The sequence below is a fragment of the Rosa chinensis genome, chromosome 4 (genome assembly GCF_002994745.2).
Source record: "Rosa chinensis cultivar Old Blush chromosome 4, RchiOBHm-V2, whole genome shotgun sequence".
NCBI classification, from domain to species: domain Eukaryota; kingdom Viridiplantae; phylum Streptophyta; class Magnoliopsida; order Rosales; family Rosaceae; genus Rosa; species Rosa chinensis.
Window position 1 is genome coordinate 39,469,786 of NC_037091.1, and position 18,647 is coordinate 39,488,432.

At 39.6% G+C, this 18,647-nt stretch overlaps 2 protein-coding genes across 4 annotated transcripts; both read left to right on the top strand.

The window, feature by feature from the left end:
• Positions 1-10,547: 10,547 nt before the first annotated feature.
• LOC112199825 (probable polygalacturonase) lies at positions 10,548-12,769 on the top strand. Its single transcript, XM_024340785.2, has 5 exons — positions 10,548-10,721; positions 10,860-11,180; positions 11,521-11,641; positions 11,711-11,885; positions 11,972-12,769. The coding sequence occupies exons 1-5, from the start codon at positions 10,692-10,694 to the stop codon at positions 12,729-12,731; spliced, it is 1,407 nt and encodes a 468-aa protein (XP_024196553.1). The 5' UTR covers positions 10,548-10,691; the 3' UTR covers positions 12,732-12,769.
• Positions 12,770-16,486: 3,717 nt separating this feature from the next.
• Positions 16,487-17,687, top strand: LOC112198562 (inosine-5'-monophosphate dehydrogenase 2). 3 transcript variants are annotated; one of them, XR_005810503.1, is made up of 4 exons: positions 16,487-16,754; positions 16,919-17,049; positions 17,133-17,191; positions 17,283-17,687. XR_005810503.1 is itself a non-coding variant. In XM_040519289.1 (4 exons), exons 1-4 carry the CDS (start codon positions 16,750-16,752, stop codon positions 17,387-17,389), a joined length of 270 nt encoding a protein of 89 aa, XP_040375223.1. In that variant the 5' UTR covers positions 16,487-16,749; the 3' UTR covers positions 17,390-17,687. The 3 variants fall into 3 exon arrangements, 2 of the variants coding, with proteins under 2 accessions (XP_040375223.1, XP_024195486.2); XM_040519289.1 differs by having other exon boundaries at positions 16,951-17,049; XM_024339718.2 differs by having other exon boundaries at positions 17,005-17,049.
• The last annotated feature ends 960 nt before the right edge of the window (positions 17,688-18,647 follow it).

Sequence of the window (18,647 nt, forward strand, 5' to 3'; positions counted from 1 at the left end):
TTTTGCTAAACTCTCTCCTAGATCACGAAATTGAGGGCTTATCACTCGAATCATCCCATAAAGTCCATATGACTTGATAATACTGGAGAATTTACATCGAAGTCTTTCGATGATTATTGCATATCCCTTGGGATTGATGTTTAACATCTAGTTCCCTATGTCCACACCCAGGATGGTCTCGCAGATAGAATCTTGGTAATGCGCACCAAGCTTCTTCTTTCTGTGTGAGGCTATGCAATCTTACATGCAGCCATGTTAGTCCCGTTGAGGCTCACTACTACCCAATCTTACTCCGCATTACAGCTGGTGACTGGGTATGAACATGACGTTTCACATTTACGTGCCTTTGGGTGTGCAATCCTCGTGCCAATTGTGCTGTCACAACATACAAAATTGGATCCTCAACAAAGGATGGGCATATATGTTGATTATGAATCCCATCTATTATGTGCTCTTTAGAGTCCTTGATAGGCGATCTCTTTACCGCTAGATTTGAGGATTGTCACTTTGATGAGACAGTCTTCTAGCCATTAGGGGAGATAAGAATGTCAATATTCCTAATGAACAACGTGAATCAACATGGAATGTCCTCACTATGTCTCATCTTAATCCATGAACCACATGAAAATAGCAAAGTGTGGACAATTTTAGATCTATAGAGTATAAAATACAATATGCCAGAGACTTTTTATGATCTAGCTAAAGTGACGAGATCACATGTACTTGCTGCAAATGTGCCTGCAAGGGTAGACGTCCCGTAGGACATGTCGTCCCAGATGAACGAGATACGACCATGATGGCTAACCAGTCATATGTCCCTGCCCAGAAGCGAGGTAAACCATTAGGTTAGAAGAATTTTTATCCCCGAAAAAGGGTCAACTTAGCACAAACGAATCATATTGACATCGTAATCTTAAACCGATTCATATCACGAGATAAATTCAGATTATATATGGGTCCAACCTAGATGAAATGACGTTAGGGGACGCTCCAACATTTGAACCACTCCCAAGAATAGAGAAATCTCGGTAAATTTGGTGAGAATTAGAATCGGAATGAGATTATCATCGATGATATGCTTGTATTTGTGGTGGCCACTAAAACTATAATAAGCGATGACCTCGAACCTTGATTTGTTGATGAATATCAATGAAGAGATGACTGGACAAAATGGAAAGAAGCAATCGAAGTCAAATCAGATTCTTTGACAAAGAGAAAGGTGTTTTAGGCTTCTTGTTCCTGCACCTCCCTATGTTAAACATGTAGGATTTAAATGGGTATTTCTAAGGAAGCGTAATGAGAAAAACAAATTGTGATATACAAGGCTCGTCTAATGGCGCAAGGAATTTCTCAACTTCCTGTGATTAATTACGAGGAAATGTATTCTCTTGTAATGGATGTCATAACATTCCGCTACCTTATCAGTTTAGTAGTTTTCAAAAAACTGAATATGCATCATATAAATGTGGTCACAGCTTATCTCTATGGGCATCATGATACAGAGATATACATAAAAGTTCCTACAGGATTTAATCTACCCTATGCAAATAGTTCTAGACTACAGAACATGCTCTCCATTAGTTTTGAGGCGATCACTTTATGGATTGAAACAATCTAGACGGAGGTGGTATAACTGTCTAAGTGAATATTTGACCGGGATGGGATATGTGAATAATAAACTATGCCTATGTGTGTTTATTAAGGAAACAAGTTCCGAGTTTGAAATTATGGTGGTCTATGTCAATGACATGAATTTGATTGATACTTCTAAAGAGATCAAGGAAACGCAAAGCACCTAAAGACAAAATTTGAGATGAAAGGCCTTGGGAGAATAAACTATTGTCTCGACCTGGGGCTCGAGCATAGTGCAGATGAAATTTGGACCCATCAATCAAATTAAATCTAGAAGATGTTAAGACACTTTAGTAAGGATAAATAAAAGTCTTCAAGCACACCCATAGTCGTTCGAAGTCTAAACATAACTGTATCGTTCTACAGATGATAACGAAGAGATGTTAGTGCCAGAAGTCCCATGTCTAAGTGCAATAGGAGAATTATTGTACTTGACTCAATGCTTTAGACCCGGACATCTCATTCGATGTGAACCTGTTAGCTAGATATAGTTTTGCACCAACATGCCGCCACTGAATGGCATAAAAGTCATTTTTCGCTACCTTAGGGGTACAACGGATATGGGCTTATTTTATCCCTATGCATCAAAGAATGAATCAAACCCCCTTAATTCTCAGAATGATGGCCTTGTTGGATATACTAACACGGGCTATCTACCAGACCCGCACAAGGCCTGCTCCTAAATTGGTTATGTCTTTACCATTGAAAATACTACAATTTCTTATAGGTCTACGAAACAAACCCTAGTTGCTACTTTTTTGAATCATGCTAGGATTCTAGCCCTTTAGAAACCAATTCGTGAATGTATAAGGTTAAGAGCCGTTGCAAAGCATGTTAGAAGCACATGTGGATTGCATTCCACCACTGATGAACTGACCATTATCAATGAGGATAATGCTGCTTACATCGAGCAGATAAAGACGAGTTTCATCAAATGAGGCAACACCAAACATATTGCACTGAAGTTCTTCTTCAATCAGTAACAATGGGACCATCAAAAGATTAAAGTTAAGCGCATTCGATTTGAAGAAAATCGTACAGACCTCTTCACCAAGTCACTACCAAAGTCTATATTTCAGAATATGTCCAAGGTATTGGTCCACATGAATTATCTGAATTACCTAATAAGTAATTTTCAAGGGGAGTACACCGAAGCATACCCACTTGACCATCGGGTACTCTTTTTGTCCTTTGTCCAAGGTTATTTTGTCCCACTATTTTTGTTACCTGGCAAGGTTTTGACGAGGCATAGCTTTGGCATGATCATCCCACTTCCTGCATCCTGAAGATGATTTGATTTGACACATATGCATTTGCTCATCTCTTCCCTTCGACCATGGATTTTTCCCACTAGGTTTATTGGGCAAGGTTTGTAGAATCGTTGTAAATCTGTATGTAATTAGGATTTTATTTAATTAGGATATCCTATAATTATGGAAAGATTGTTTCCTATTAGAGTTAGACTACTCCTTTGTACTTGTATATATACCCTCATTGTGGGATGAATAGAATCATCAAATTAACCCTGAATTGAAGTATTCTTTTCTACTTGGTATCAAAGCAGGTTCAATCCTTTGAACTTGCGCTGCATCCTTTGAATCCTGAATCCTGAAGAACACCACAAAACGCTGCGTACCACCACCATTGAATTCCAAACCACCATCACCCTATTCCTACCTACTATAATGAGTTAGTGGCGATGTTCCAGGAGATTGATCAAAGGGTGGCCTCTCAGAATGATAATATTGCAGCTGTAGTTCAAGAGACCTCAGCGATGTCCCAGATGCGTGTTCACATGTTTTTGAGTGGACTTGACCTAGAGTATGATCAGGTGCGTGGAGAAATCCTGCGCAAGGAACCTAAATTCTCTTTGGAGCAGAGCTATGCTTACATTCGCAAGGTGCAATCAGAGAAACAGGCTATGGGGCATTCGATACCTACAGAAACCTCTGTTATGGCTGTCCAACGCAAACCAGGTCCTCCTCCAGGCTTCTCCCATCGTCCTCTAGGTAAACCAAATCCATACGCAAATAGAAAGTGCATTATGTGTGGGGAACTAGGTCATAGCAAAGAGTGGTGCTATGAAGTGATTGGTTACCCTGATTGGTGGGACTTCACCAAGAAACCACGAAAGAATCTGGGCAAGGCCGCCATTGCTACTACAGAGGAAGAGCGTCTAGACAATGCCTCCGCTAATGTAGCGCAATCAGGTATGAAGGGTAAGGTTACTTTGAATAATACATGGATAATTGATACAGGTGCATCTGATCATATGACCAATGACCCTAATCTTGTGAAAAACTTTAGACATTCCCCTCAGGTTGTTGTCTCTACTGCTGATGGTACTCCAACTCCGGTCATCGGAGAAGGTTCTATTGTTTTATCTGATACATTAACCCTTGAATCTGTCTTAGTTGTGCCATCACTAGCTTATAATCTCCTGTCTGTTGGTCAAATTATTTTAGCTCTTGCATGTATTATGACCTTCTATCCGTCTTTCTGTGTGTTTCAGGACATTCTGACTCGGCAGATCCTTGGTTATGGTGTTAGAAGGGGGAAATTGTACTACCTGGATCTGACAGAGACTGGAGAGAACCAGAAGCATCTTTTGGGGCAAGCTAATCAGATCACTGGGGTAGAGAATGCGAAGGAAGCTGTATGGTGATGGCATCGCCGTTTAGGTCATCTATCTTTTAGTTATCTTAAGAAGCTGCAACCTCATTTGTTTTCTGTTGTCAATGATTTGGATTTCCATTGTGATATTTGTGAACTAGCCAAGAGCCACCGTGTTTCATATTCACCAAGTCTTAATAAAAGTCCTGTTCCTTTTATGAAAATTCACTCTGATGTCTGAGGTCCTGCGAAAATTCATTCTCTTTCTGGAGCTCGATATTATGTAACGTTTATTGATGATTGTACTCGCATGACATGGGTATCATTACTGAAGAATAAGAGTGATGTATTTGGGATGTTTACCGGTCAGAATGATCCACCTCAGGTACCCCTAAACTGTAATGAGTCGTCTGGGTTAGAAAGTGTCGAACCTAGGAAATCATAAAAGGTTACCAAGGGAATTCCTAAGAAACAATATGAACCAGATATCAAAGCCAAAGCTAAATACCCTATAGCTAATTTTATGTCTAACCATAGGATTTCTAAGTCACATGCACTTGTTGTTGATCAATTATCTACTCTATCTATTCCTAGTAACGTGCAGGATGCATTGACGGATCCAAAATGGACAAAGGCGATGAATGAAGAATTGGAAGCTCTTCAAAAGAATGCAACATGGGAGGTAGTACCTATGCCGGTTGGAAAGAAGACTGTAGGATGTCGTTGGGTATTTACTGTGAAGCTTAATGCAGATGGAACTATTAATAGATACAAGGCGAGGTTGGTTACCAAAGGATATATACAACGCTATGGGATTGATTATGAGGAGACTTTTGCACCTGTGGCAAAGATTAATACTGTCCGGATTCTAATCTCACTTGCAGCAAACAAAGATTGGCCCTTGCACCAGTTTGATGTGAAGAATGCGTTTCTTAATGGGAATTTGGAAGAAGTGTACATGGATGTGCTCCCAGGTGTTAAGAATTACCCAAGTGACGTTGGCAAGGTGTGTGTAACGTCCCGGACCTAAATTTTACCGTTTACTAGTCATTTGGATGGGAAACGACAATTTCTTTCACTTTTTACTTGTTTAGATACTTTTAGTGGCCCTAAAAGTTGACTTTTCCTTCAGGTCAAAATTTGAGGAAACTTCCTTCATGAAAGTTGTAGAGGACGTTAAACCGAGCGTGTGCATATGTGGTGCGTAAAAATTGGAGCTCGTATGTGAAAGTTATAAGCGAAAGATTAAAGTTACTGTTTACGGTTACTGTTCAGGGTAAGTTTCTATAAATAGCCGAGTTACTGTGGTAAGTTTCCATTTTTGGAAACCTACCCGGCTCTTTCTCTCTCCTCTCCCCCGATCCTTTCTTCCCTTCTGTCCGGTTTCTTCTTCCTCCGATATCTCCCTTCTCCGGCCGACCCACGATGGAATCTGGGCACCGGCAAGCTCGTCTCCTCCCTCTTGTCACGCCTGTGGTGGTGTTTTGCAGCGGCTCGACCGGAGGAGCTCGGAATTGAGCCACGAAGATTACGGTGGGCGAACGGAGGTTTCATCGATTTCCGGCGATTCCGGCCATATCGGGCCACCAAACTGGCGTCGAAGGATCGGTTTTTGCCAAGGATCATTTCGCCCCTATCCTCGAGTCAAGATTTTCAGTGTGGAGGTCGAATCGAAGATTTCAAATCCTAAGGTTCTTGGGATTTTCTGGAAAAATTTCACCGGCCGGTTTCGACTGTTTAAAGGTAAAATTGGGTGGTGTTGTAGTTGAGAAAATCGATCAGTGTGTTGAGTAGGTGCTACTGTCAAAATATGGTGGCCATCGGAGGTAGTGGCCGCCGGCGCGTGGGGCCCACGCGCTACCACTGTTGGCGGCCCGTGGAGGCGTGTTGGGCTGTGTTTTAATTCCAGTTTTTAGCCCATTAAATCCTTTAAATATTGTAGAGCTTGTATATGAAATTTGGTGAATTTTGGAGAAGCTTGGAATTAATTATGAATTTTTGAAGTTTAGGGTTTCGATTATCGAATTACGAGAATCCGGCCGTCGGATATCTCTCGGTTCTGCCTTGGAACCTTTAAATTAACGAATTGGTATTAGTAGTATAATTTGGGTTGCATCCGAGGAGAAGTGGAGATGTTATTATAAGGAATGGATTTGAGGAATTGTATTAATTTGTGGAATAACTATTCACGGAATATATTATGTACAGGGTGACGTGCCGAGCGATTGCTCGATGAAGGAACTCATATGCGTGATGCCGTGATCACCGGAATAGTACTGTGAGTGCACTTTTGTTTTAAATAATGATGCATGCGTTTATTTTCTTGAATTAATGCTTTATTTAATTAACAAATTACTTTCCGAGCATATGAATTGATTTCGGAATTTGATTTCGATTTATCTCGTGGATTTGCTTTCAATAATGATTTTCATGAAGTATTTATGATTTATACCGGTTGTGAATTACGGATATTAATTTGTTATGCTCGGATTCGAATTTATAATTGATGTTGATTTTCGACGAATTATTTCCGAGGTGATTTCCGGAATTATGCTATTTATATTATATTTATATTTGTCGATTTGGGATTTTTAAGAGATTTTCGAAATGAGATTTCGATGGAGTTAGTCTTCATATTTATTTATTTATAGACTTTCGGTTTTGGCATTGGGAATGCCCTAATGATGACTTCGAGATTTTCTGGAATATTATCGGAAATGGGATTTCCTAAAGAAATTATAATGATTTATTAATTCTCGCCCATTTGTTTATGATTTCGAGACTATTTTGGCGTGCGGGGTCACATCGTTGAATACATGGATTTTATCTTGAGAGATTTTGGAGAAGCCTTATGGATTTACGGATTTACTGGTTTTCAATGGTTTCTCCTCACCATATGCGGGTCATGTGATTAGGTCTCCTCCTCACCGACTTTGTGTTGGTGAGTGGCAGTTGAGGTAGCTTATTCTCCTCCTCACTTACTTTGTGTTGGTGAGTGGCAGTAGAGGTGACGTATTCTCCTCCTCACGTAGGTGGCAGTCGAGGTAATGTTCTCCTCCTCACACAATCTATGTGTGAGTGGAAGTCGAGGTTATTAGTTCTCCTCCTCGCACAATCTATGTGTGAGTGGCAGTCGAGGGTAGGTAGAGCCTGGGAGGCTCCATTACCCGTATGGTGATATCTCTTCCCCATATCCTATCATTACTTGACTAGCGGGGCCTAGTCCGATTTCCGTTGTTTGTGACTAGCGGGGCTAGTCGGTTTTTCTTGAGCGGAGTTTCTTGTGGTTCGTTTTCTTAATTATTGCATGCATCGGGAATTTTTTTAAAGAAATAAATGTGGGAAAGTATAAAATCCCTTTTGTTTAAATTGTTTATTTTTGTCCACTCACACTAACGTATTTTATATTCTTTCCCCTGGGCCCTTCGGTTTCAAATGCCCAGTTTGCAGGCGAAATTTGTTGAGGTCGGGCGTACATTGGAGTTGAGGCATAGTCAATAGCATGGCTTCCGCGTCTGTCCTTGAATTAGGTTTTCCTTATTACCTTTCCGTTAGAATCGCTCTGATTATTGATGAGATTTATGTTATTCAAGTTGAGATTTGTATTTTGTGAATTGGAGGATGATGTTGATTTGGGGAGCAGGGTGGCTCCAGGAGCATAAGGATGAATTGGTTTAGAAGTGTATATGCTTTCTACAGGTTTTGGGTAGCCCATTTTGGGGGAAGTTCCACCAAATTTTTGGTAGAATTTCTTCTAAGGTGGGTCCCGCAGGGCCACTTCGGATTTCAGAGGTGAAATCCGGGGCGGGTCCTGTCAGAGTGTAAATTGAAGAAGTCTTTGTATGGCCTGAAGCAGTCTCCAAGAGTTTCGTTTGGAAGATTTTCAAAGTCCATGAAAGCCTTTGGATACAGACAGAGCAATTCTGACCATACCTTGTTCATCAAGCGCAAGAGTGGTAAGATTACAGCTCTTATTGTGTATGTTGATGACATGATTGTTACAGGGATGATTCGAAAGAGATAAATGAATTACAAAAGTATTTGTCAAAGGAGTTTGAAATGAAGGATCTGGGACAACTGAAGTATTTTTTGGGTATTGAAGTTGCAAGGTCTAAGAAGGGGATTTCACTTTCACAGAGGAAATATGTTCTTGATTTACTTGCTGAAATGGGGATGCTGGACTGCAGACCCATCGAGACACCCATTGAGATGAATCACGGACTTGCTATCTATCCTGATCAAGTTCCAACTGATAAAGGGAGGTATCAACGTCTTATAGGAAGGTTGATTTATCTTTCACATACTAGACCTGATATTGCTTATGCTGTAAGTGTTGTTAGTCAATTTATGCATTGTCCTAGTGAAGAGCATATGGATGCAGTCTTTCATATTTTGAAGTACTTAAAGATGGCGCCAGGTAAAGGGTCACTGTTTCAGAAAAAAGATGGATTGGAAGTTGTTGGGTACACAAATGCAGATTGGGCTAGTGATAAAACTGACAAACGTTCTACATCTGGGTACTTCACTTTTGTTGGAGGGAACCTTGTCACTTGGCGTAGCAAAAAGTAGAAAGTTGTTGCCAGATCAAGTGCAGAAGCTGAGTTCCGAGGTATGGCACACGGAGTCTGTGAAATGTTGTGGATTTGTAATGTCTTGAAAGACCTGGGATACAAGCTTAAAAAGCCTATGGATTTGCATTGTGATAATACAGCTGCCATTGAGATTGCACATAATCCAGTTCAGCATGATAGAACAAAGCATGTGGAGGTTGACCATCATTTTATTAAAGAAAATCTTGACAGAAAGGTTATTCGCTTTCCATTTGTAAACTCAGAGGAGCAATTAGCTGATGTTCTTACTAAAGGAGTGTCCAGGAAGGTATTTGACAGCTCAGTTGACAAGTTGGGCATGATAGATATCTATGCACCAACTTGAGGGAGAGTGTAGAATCGCTGTAAATCTGTATGTAATTAGGATTTTATTTAATTAGGATATCCTGTAATTATGGAAAGATTGTTTCCTATTAGAGTTAGACTACTCCTTTGTACTTGTATATATACCCTCATTGTGGGATGAATAGAATCATCAAATTAACCCTGAATTGAAGTATTCTTTTTTACTAGGTTTTGGTGCGGCAACTCTAGTGCATCCCTCTCGTAGACATACTATCTACTTATGATCCCGATAAGAAGACTTCACCTATCTCTGAAGTTATAATACGTCTACTCCACACTCATGCACCTTGTGCTTTTTTTCTCCTTCGACAAAGGTTTTTTTTTTCCCACAAGGTTTTTATTACTTGGCAAGGGTTTTGATGAGGCAACTTAGAAGCGCACAGTGGAGGCAACACTATTGACATGAAATATCCAAGGGGAGTGTTGTAAATAATTATGGTTATTCATGCAATAAATATTGCGTGATGTGTGTCACACCTTGATCGGCTATTGACGTACTTGTAATTGGCGAATGACAAATCGTGATTGTATGAGGGATTAGTATAACTATTATATGTATTACCTTTTGTATACAGTATGTAACCCTATATACACCTCACATGGGGAGATGAATAGAAAATACACCACATATTCTCTGCGTCTAAACTCTCTCTTCTGAAATGTTTTTGCTCTTATTTTACAACAAAGGACAGGACATCTGCAAAGAAAAAATAACTATTCATGACAGGGTTCTTGGAGCAATGAAAATTTAGAACACTTTAAAAAAAAAAAACTTTCAATCTGAGAAAAATTTGGAAATATTATGATTCCAATGTGTATTGCTCATTTGCTCATAGAAAAAAGAGAGAGAAAAAAGAAGTAAAAAGAGTACGATGCCTCTCCACCATTTAAGCACATGGAATTACAAAGTGGAACTTACACATGGGCAACAAACTCAACTGCCTCTTGAGTACAGTATGCTGGGAGCGTGATAGAAGTAGCTTTTCCTCGGCTATGATTAACGACAAACTTTACAAAAGCAGTCAAGGAGAAATGACTCTTATCAACTCGAAATTCAGAAACAAATCTTTGAAAAATGGTATTGGGTTCAAGTTCAACACCTTGTTTACTTTATCTTTGAAAAATGGTATTGGTTTCAAGTTCAACACCTTGTTGACTTTATGTTTGACAAATGGCATTGGGTTCGAGTTCAACACCTTGGTGACAAAAGTCAAAAGTTTGATGAGCTGAAAAAGGCGAAAAGTGCAAGGAGGATTGAGGCTTGATTTGTACCATGACTTGCACACAAAAGGGATATCCAAAAGCAGCGACATCATTCATGTTTTTTCTTAAATTAAAGAATTTTAACAAATAGTATGAACCATTATTACTATCCCTATCCACGAATTCACATATCTCTCTGTAAATACATTGCACTTTGAATTCCTTGATCTATAAATTCTCTTCCTCTTCCTCACCATACCATATTCCTTTTCATTTTCAAACCAGATCATGGACTCAAAATCTTTAACAATGTCTCATGTATGTACTTTTCTCTCCTCTCCTCCATTTCTAAATTAGTTCATGAATTGTCTATTATTTTTATTATTTGGTTGGATCTCATATCCAAATAGAACATTTTGAGGAATATTAATATGTTTTCTCTTGAGAAAATTACAGGTTGCTACTATTGTTATACTGGGATTACTATTCCTGCAAGCGGCAGAATGTAGAGTAGAGAATAGTAAGGATGCAGTTACGTACTCCGCCATTAACTGCCGGAAGCACAGTGCTCTTTTGACTGATTTCGGAGCCGTTGGCGATGGAAAGACATTGAACACAAAGGCTTTTAAAGATGCAGTTGATAAACTAAGCCAGTATGCATCTGATGGCGGAGCACAGCTAATTGTGCCCCCCGGTAACTGGCTTACCGGAAGCTTCAACCTCACAAGCCACTTTACCCTTTTCCTCCATAAGGATGCTGTTATTCTTGGGTCTCAGGTTTGGTTTCTGGCCATTTTGGTTCTTGTTTAATTTCTTATTTTTGTATTTTGTTGTCTCTATTAATGTTTAAGTTTAATGATTGTGATTACCTCGACATTTGCTTAACAAATTTAGGCTGATTTTAATTCTACTTATACGTCTATATCTGAGGAGACTGTTTGAATTAAGGAATTTTTATCGAGTTCTATCATATATTCATATGTGCATATTAGAGAGGTGATATGTAGTAGCAATTAATTACAATATCAGAGAAACTTCCCTTAGATCGATTAGCTTTTGTTTCTATTAAGATATTTTTCATCTAAAAGTTGACCATTTTTCATGACCAAATCGACAGGATGAGTCCGAGTGGCCTCTTCTTCCAGCACTGCCTTCATACGGGCAAGGGAGAGAGGCCCCTGGTGGAAGGTTAAGCAGTCTAATCTTTGGAACAAACCTTACCGATGTCGTAATTACCGGTAATTAACCACAAATTTAACTAATTTGGTTTTGCATATAAAAGTTAATGGGTTTCCTTTTGGATTTAGGTAACAATGGCACCATTGATGGGCAAGGTGCTCCCTGGTGGGACAAATTCAAGAAGGGTCTTTTGAAAGTCACCCGACCATACTTGGTTGATATTATGTACTCTAATCAGATCCAAATCTCCAATCTCACTTTTCGTAATTCTCCATCCTGGCACATCCATCCCATTTACAGCAGGTTTGATCTTTTTCATATCTTGAACTGGATATGTTTTTGCTCTTATTTGCATGCCAGTGGGCTAACATTCTGGTATTAATTTGCAGTAACATTACTATACAAGGCCTCACAATCCTTGCACCCGTTACCGTTCCTAACACAGATGGGATTGACCCCGACTCGTGTTCACAAACTCGAATTGAAGACTGTTACATAGTCTCCGGGGATGACTGCATTGCAGTGAAGAGTGGCTGGGATCAGCATGGAATCAAATTTCGAATGCCAACCAAGCATCTTGTTATTAGGAGGCTTACCTGTATTTCACCTAAAAGTGCTACCGTTGCCCTAGGCAGTGAAATGTCTGGTGGAATCAGGGATGTAAGAGTTGAAGATGTGACAGCCATTAACACCGAATCCAGCATTAGGGTCAAAACATCTGTAGGCAGAGGAGCTTATGTAAAAGACATTTATGTACGAAGATTGACGTTGAACACTATGAAGTTCGTTTTTTGGATGACAGGCGCCTATGGTTCACATCCAGGCGAGGGTTTTGATCCAAAGGCACTTCCTGTGATTCAAAACATCAACTATAGAGAGGTTGTTGCTGAGAATGTTACAATGCCGGCCCAGTTGGATGGAATTGCTAGTGATCCTTTCAAGGGAATTTGCATCTCTAATGTGAGTATCTCACTCACTGAAAAGCCAAAGAAATTGTTGTGGAACTGTACTGATGTTGAGGGCGTTACGAGCAATGTGACTCCGAAGGCTTGCGATTCGTTGCCCGAGCAGCAAAAACCAATCGATTGTGCTTTCCCTGAGGATAAGTTAGCCATTGAGGGCGTTAAGCTGACCACTTGTTCTGCTTAAGATTCTATTTTATACAAACGGGAATTTTGATGCTTGAATGTAGCATTATAGTATGAATGCCAATGAAACTAATGAAAGTGGCTTTTTAAAATAGCCTCGCCTCTAAGATAACTTTCTTCTTTTTTCTCTTTAACGAGCACATAATTTGCCACTAATACAAATCAACAAAATGTGAGTAAACAACTACATTACTTTTATTTTTGAAATAGAAGTTGATAACATTAGATTAACAGCCAAATCGGCTAGAGACTAATTAATAAAACTTGTAACTAAAAAAGTATACTCTTGGCTTTCTTCTGTACGCGCCTCACGCGCACGAAGGAATTTTTTCTAGAAACCTAGATCGGGCTTCTGCCCTTTGCACGTCGCGGCTCCGGCGGTCACTTCGACTCAGGTTCAGCGACTCCATTCCGGCGGCGATCGCTGTCCGAGATACCTTATCCACTCGACGAGTGTGATATACTTTGGGTCGTAGTTTACGACGTGCCTGTTACTCACCTGCTGGGTTGGTCATCGACGACATAGTTGGAGATGGAAATTCTGGCCTGGAATTGTCGTGGAATCGGCAATGATGCTGCGGTGCAAGGTTTGAAGAAACTAATTCATCAACATCATCCATCCTTTATCTTCCTGAGCGAGACGAAGGTTTCGGATGCTACTTATATGAGAAACTTGAGATTGGAGATCGGGTATCTCAATTGTGAAGTAGTGTTCAGCCGGGGGCAATCCAGTGGATTGGCTTTATTCTGGTGTGATGGCATCGACGTTCGCTTCCGGTCGAAGTCGAACCATCACATCGATGTGGAAGTACGAGAGGGTGATGGCTCTGGGATTGCATGGAGGCTGACTGCACTACAACAAATCTGGGAATTAATGACCAAATCATAGTGACCAACTTATAGTTGGTCATTAATAGAATAGAACTAGTGACCAACATTATGCATTGGTCATTAAAATAGTTGGCGCCAGATTTTTTAGAACTCCCGCCTAATTATTATTTTGCAGTGACCAAATGTTTAATTAATAGTGACCAACTTAGGTTTGGCCACTACAAGTTTTAATAACACTTGCACTTAGTGACCAACTAGATCTTTAATGTATTTCAATCGGTGCTTGGCGGTCTCCCAAAATTATAAGCGCGCTACTCCCAAATTTTCCCAAAGCGGTCTCCCAAAGTTATAAGCGCCCTATTTCGTGTTCTTCACCTAACTCATATTCATCTTCTCCTCATCCACTCCTATTGCGTTCTTCACCTTCCATCTTCTCCTCCACTCATATCCGCTCCCTGCTTAAAGACGAGGTACTCCTCCTCCTTCCTTGGTTTGAATTGTGTGAAATGGCTTCGTCTGTGATTTTGGGTTGAGCTATTTGACTTTCGATTCGGTTTTTTTTTTGGCAATCAAATTGACTTTGGGGGTTTGAATAGAGAGGTTTCGTGAAGTAATTCGGTACTCAATTTAAATTTAGGGTTATGGTTGTTTGAGTTTTGATTTGATTTTCCTTATTTGTAATGATTAGGTTGCTGGGCTTTTCATATTTCTGGTTCAAGGTTCAGCTGGAGACGATAAGAAGGATTGGCTTTTGTATTTCTGGCAAGTAACATATATATTCAAGTCAAAAATAAGGTTGCTTATTGTTTTTGATTGTGTTATGAAGTTTTTCATTGTTCTTGTGGTGTGGAACAGAATCAAGGGCTTCCTGAGAGTCAATTCAGCTCATTTTGGGTGAGTAGGAATCAGAAGATTTTGGATTGGCTATTGTATGAATCGTCTGCTATTATATGTCTCCAGGTAATCTTTGTGTACCCTTTTGTCTTTTGTGCTGAATTTCTGTCTAAACTGAAAAAAGTAAACTTTTCAGTTTCTGTCCAACTATATGTGCTTAATAGACCATTTTTTGTAAAATTAGGAGTTCTGGGTTGGAAATTAAGAATTTGTGAATATGTACCTGAAGAGGCTTGGTGATGCTGGCTATAGGACCTTCAAGCTTGCCCGAACTAACAACCGTGGAGATGGTATGTTGTTACCTTTAATTGGTCCCTTTCCCCCTCGGTTCAAACTTTAGACACATTGGACTTGTTTGGCATCATTCCTTTTGCTGTTAAATTTGGTAAACTTATAATCTTATTGCTTTTTCAACTTTAGTTTAGCTGTATAAGTAACTGGAAGTTCTAATTAAACATGTACGTAATCCTTAACACATGTAGTTTAATTTGATGGATTCATGTTTTACGTAGTTACATAGGTTTTTACCATCAATAATCTATAAATCATTTATTTCTATGATTGTTGTCATGAACTGATGACTTAGAAGTTACTTACTTTTGACTTGAATATATATGTTACTTGCCATGCCAGTAGTAACGTACTCTTATTCTAATTGAAATGAATGAAAGGAATGGCTGGTTATATAATTGAAATAAATAATGGAATTAATATATGTTGAAGGAACTAATAAGATTTTGACCCTTGAAGCTATAAGACAAGTGAATGTAAAGTGTTCAACAGCTTTTTATTATTTGAGGTTCAAGAGTTGTAAACTACATTTGAGTAACAAGACACACTTTAGAGTGCATGCAGATTATAAGAATGTTGATACACATCAGCTAAACATTGATGTCTATTTCAGTAAGCAACCGATGTCTCGTTAAGTGATGTCTAATGTCATGCATTTAGACATCGATTTTTGCCCCATGTCTACATCATATTTAGACAACACAAATTTACAAGAAAATGATGTCCTGTATATACTACAAACCCATCACTACCTAGAATTATTGATGTCTAAGCACCAACTTCTGATGTCTGACATTACTTTAACATCAGCGAGTTTTTCACCTAATGTGCACTACTTCAAAAAGTTAATCACACAACACCAATCACACAACGGAACAGAAATCATCTGTTGTGTGTTTAAGTAAAGTCTATTGTACAACGGTATTAGTAATGTTATATTGTGTGAATGTCAACAAAATGATAACTTTTTTATCATAACTACATTACACAACGAAATTAAGTATTTTCCGTTGTCTGAGTCTTAGAAAATTTAGCGGCAGATTTCCCTCCACTCTGGAGTCTTGGTTGCCTCTTGAAATCTGAAATTTGGGCTACTAGGCACAACGGTGCTTAAGATTTTCGTTGTGTGATTGAAAACTAGGCGCCAAATTTTGAGGAAGCTTACTTGAATGTCGCAAGCTGTAGAAATTAGACAACAGATTTAAGCTATTCTGTTGTGTGAAGAAGGAACATAGGCGGTAACATTTTGAGCCAAAATGTTGTAGGCGGCATGTTTCCCTCCGTGTTTCCAAATTTTGATTTTATGTACAGCACTCATACAACGGATGGTGAGCTTTCTGTTGTGGGAGTGACTTTGAGAATGTTTTTAAGTTTAATCGTCATGCCGCATCGTGTCCAAAAGAAAGAAGAAAACAAAACAAAATCTCAGAATAGCCTCAGAATACAAACTATCAACCCTCTCTCGACCCCCTCTCTCGACATACAAACTATCAACCCTCATAATAGCCTCTCCATCCCCTGCGTCTCCTCCCCCATGGACACAGTCACCGAGTCCCACATGGCAGTCTCCATGGCCGCCCTCGGCGGCATCGTCATCCTCCACTCCAACGCCGCCTCCTCCGACCAGGCCGCCATGGTCAGATCCGTCAAGGCCCACCGCGTCCCCCTCCTCTCCGCCCCCGTCTTCATGTCCCGCGGAGACCGCATCCACAACAACAACGTTTTCGACCACAGCGCCAATCCCTACGTCCTCGTCACTGAGTCCGGCGCCCCCAGCTCCAAGCTTTTGGGCTACATGGCGAGCCGCGATTGGGTGAAGCTGGCGAACAAGGAGGTCAAGATTTACGATTACATGGTTAGCTGTAAGGACATGGTTTTGCCTTGGAGCTCCGATTTGGGGAAGATTGAGGAGTTCATGGCGGATAAAGGCCGGGACGTGGCGGCGACGGTGAGGGACGACGAGGTTGTCGACGTTGTGGGGAAGGAGGACGTGGAGTCCATCAATGAGGTAGACCTCAGATTCTTTCGTTTCACCGGCGCCGAGTCCATCAATGAGGTAGACCTCAGATTCTTTCGTTTCTTCATGAATTTGGTGTGGGTCTTTTCTAAATTGGGTTTAATTACTTCTTTGAAGCATTGGAATTTAGGGATTTATTGATTCTTGAATTTTAGGGCTTCTTCAATCTTTGGATTTTGTGAATCAGTGTTTGTGGTTGTTCATCTTGGCACTGCGTTTTGGTAATGCTTGTTGCTTTTAGGCATTCGTCTTGGCTGCTCATCATCTCATTTGCTGTTCAACGAAGGTATGCTAGCTTCTTTATCATCGATCTTTGTCATCTCAGTACCATCAAGATTGCAATACTGCTCATAGCAAAAGTTTTTACAGTACGTTCTTTGGGTCTTCTTATGGCTTCACTGGCACATGGAAGGAAGCTCTTGAATGGGGTAAGGCAAAATTACACTTCTGTTTTGTGTTTAAAATTGCGTTCTGGTATTATGGTGTGCCAAAGGTTGCTTACCTATTTGTTTCTTGCAGCTTGTTATTTCGCTTTTGCTTCCATGTTTGATATTCTCTCAACTCAGACAAGCAATCATTGGGGAGAAAATTCTCGAGTGGTAAGAGCTATTTCTGCTGGTCCATGATTCCAATATCATTTTTCTATTTACCTCATCTTTGAAGTCGCAGTAACTTTCTTTGTATATACGATGTGAATATCTTTTGTTTCCTTACTTGAGCAATTCGAAGTCATGGAGTTCTTTTATTGCTTTTCAGATTTTGAAACTTGGTTAGAAGTTTTAGTAATGGTATCTAGTTTGACAAGAACTATCTTACTTTTTGCCACTATATATTTCGGAGCTGCGTACTTATGAATCCCTCCATGTTTCACATGCATCTTTAATTGCATTGACCGTTTCCTCTCGACTGTGTTCATTCCCGATGTCTTTAGATCAATAACTGGGATTTGAAGTTTGACACCATTTTCTGGTGCTTTGTTCTTTACAGTCTCTGGTGGATGGATGAAAATTCTGGGAATCTTGGATACCTCAGAGTCTGAAAGCCCTTTGACACCAATTTTCAGGTCATCAAAAGCATACAATTCTTTTTATTTTTCTGCAGTACTGTATTCCTCATCTGCCATCTTAACTTTGTTGGTTAGTTGAGAGGTTTTGGCTGGAACTGTGTGAGAAGATGCCTATGCCTTTTGAAGGTAAACAAGGTTTCACAAGGTGCATGGTTCTGTTTGTGAGTGAGGAAACTTGGAAACTACTGCCTATTTTATATGCAATGGAGAACGCAAAGTGATCCTACTCTTAACAAGGAACACTAACTCAGGTTCTTTTTTTCATATTTCATACTATGAAAGTCGACTAATCAATTAATCTGCATATCATTATCTGATCACAAAGTTAAGAGGATTGATTCATTACTTTCATCCATTTATTGTAATTAGTATGTTGTCTTTCAATTCCAATATTATGTAAATCAAGCTTCTTACCTTAGATGGATGCACAGCTCTGATACCATAAAGAACAGAAGAAGAAGATAGGAATTAAACTGATATTCGTGGGCTCACAAGGTATTTGGTTCTGTTTGTCTACATTCATATATTTATGTATATTTAGCTGAACTTTAGTGTATGTATGAGTTCTGACAAAAGAGGGATCAGATTCTCTCCTCTTGGACTGAATATCCTTTTGGTTATTGTGAGTTGATTCACTTTCACTCTTATTTCTCAGTTTTTTACTTTTTATTGTTTGTTTGTGCCATTCTGTGTTTTAGGGCACTGAAATTTGTGTATAAATAAACCCTAAAGAATTAAGATTGATGGTTTTGGGGATCAAACTAAGCAAAAATGTTTTCCGGTATGAATTGTGTTGTTTGTGCAAATCATAGTGATCA

Coding starts and splice junctions, on each gene's coding strand:
- LOC112199825 (XM_024340785.2), top strand. CDS start 10,692: ATGGACTCAAAATCTTTAACAATGTCTCAT. Junction 11,642..11,710: donor TACCGATGTCGTAATTACCG/GTAATTAACCAC, acceptor TTTTGGATTTAG/GTAACAATGGCACCATTGAT. Junction 11,886..11,971: donor ATCCATCCCATTTACAGCAG/GTTTGATCTTTT, acceptor ATTAATTTGCAG/TAACATTACTATACAAGGCC.
- LOC112198562 (XM_024339718.2), top strand. CDS start 16,542: ATGGCGAGCCGCGATTGGGTGAAGCTGGCGAACAAGGAGGTCAAGATT. Junction 16,755..17,004: donor ACGTGGAGTCCATCAATGAG/GTAGACCTCAGA, acceptor TGTTGCTTTTAG/GCATTCGTCTTGGCTGCTCA. Junction 17,050..17,132: donor TCATTTGCTGTTCAACGAAG/GTATGCTAGCTT, acceptor AAGTTTTTACAG/TACGTTCTTTGGGTCTTCTT.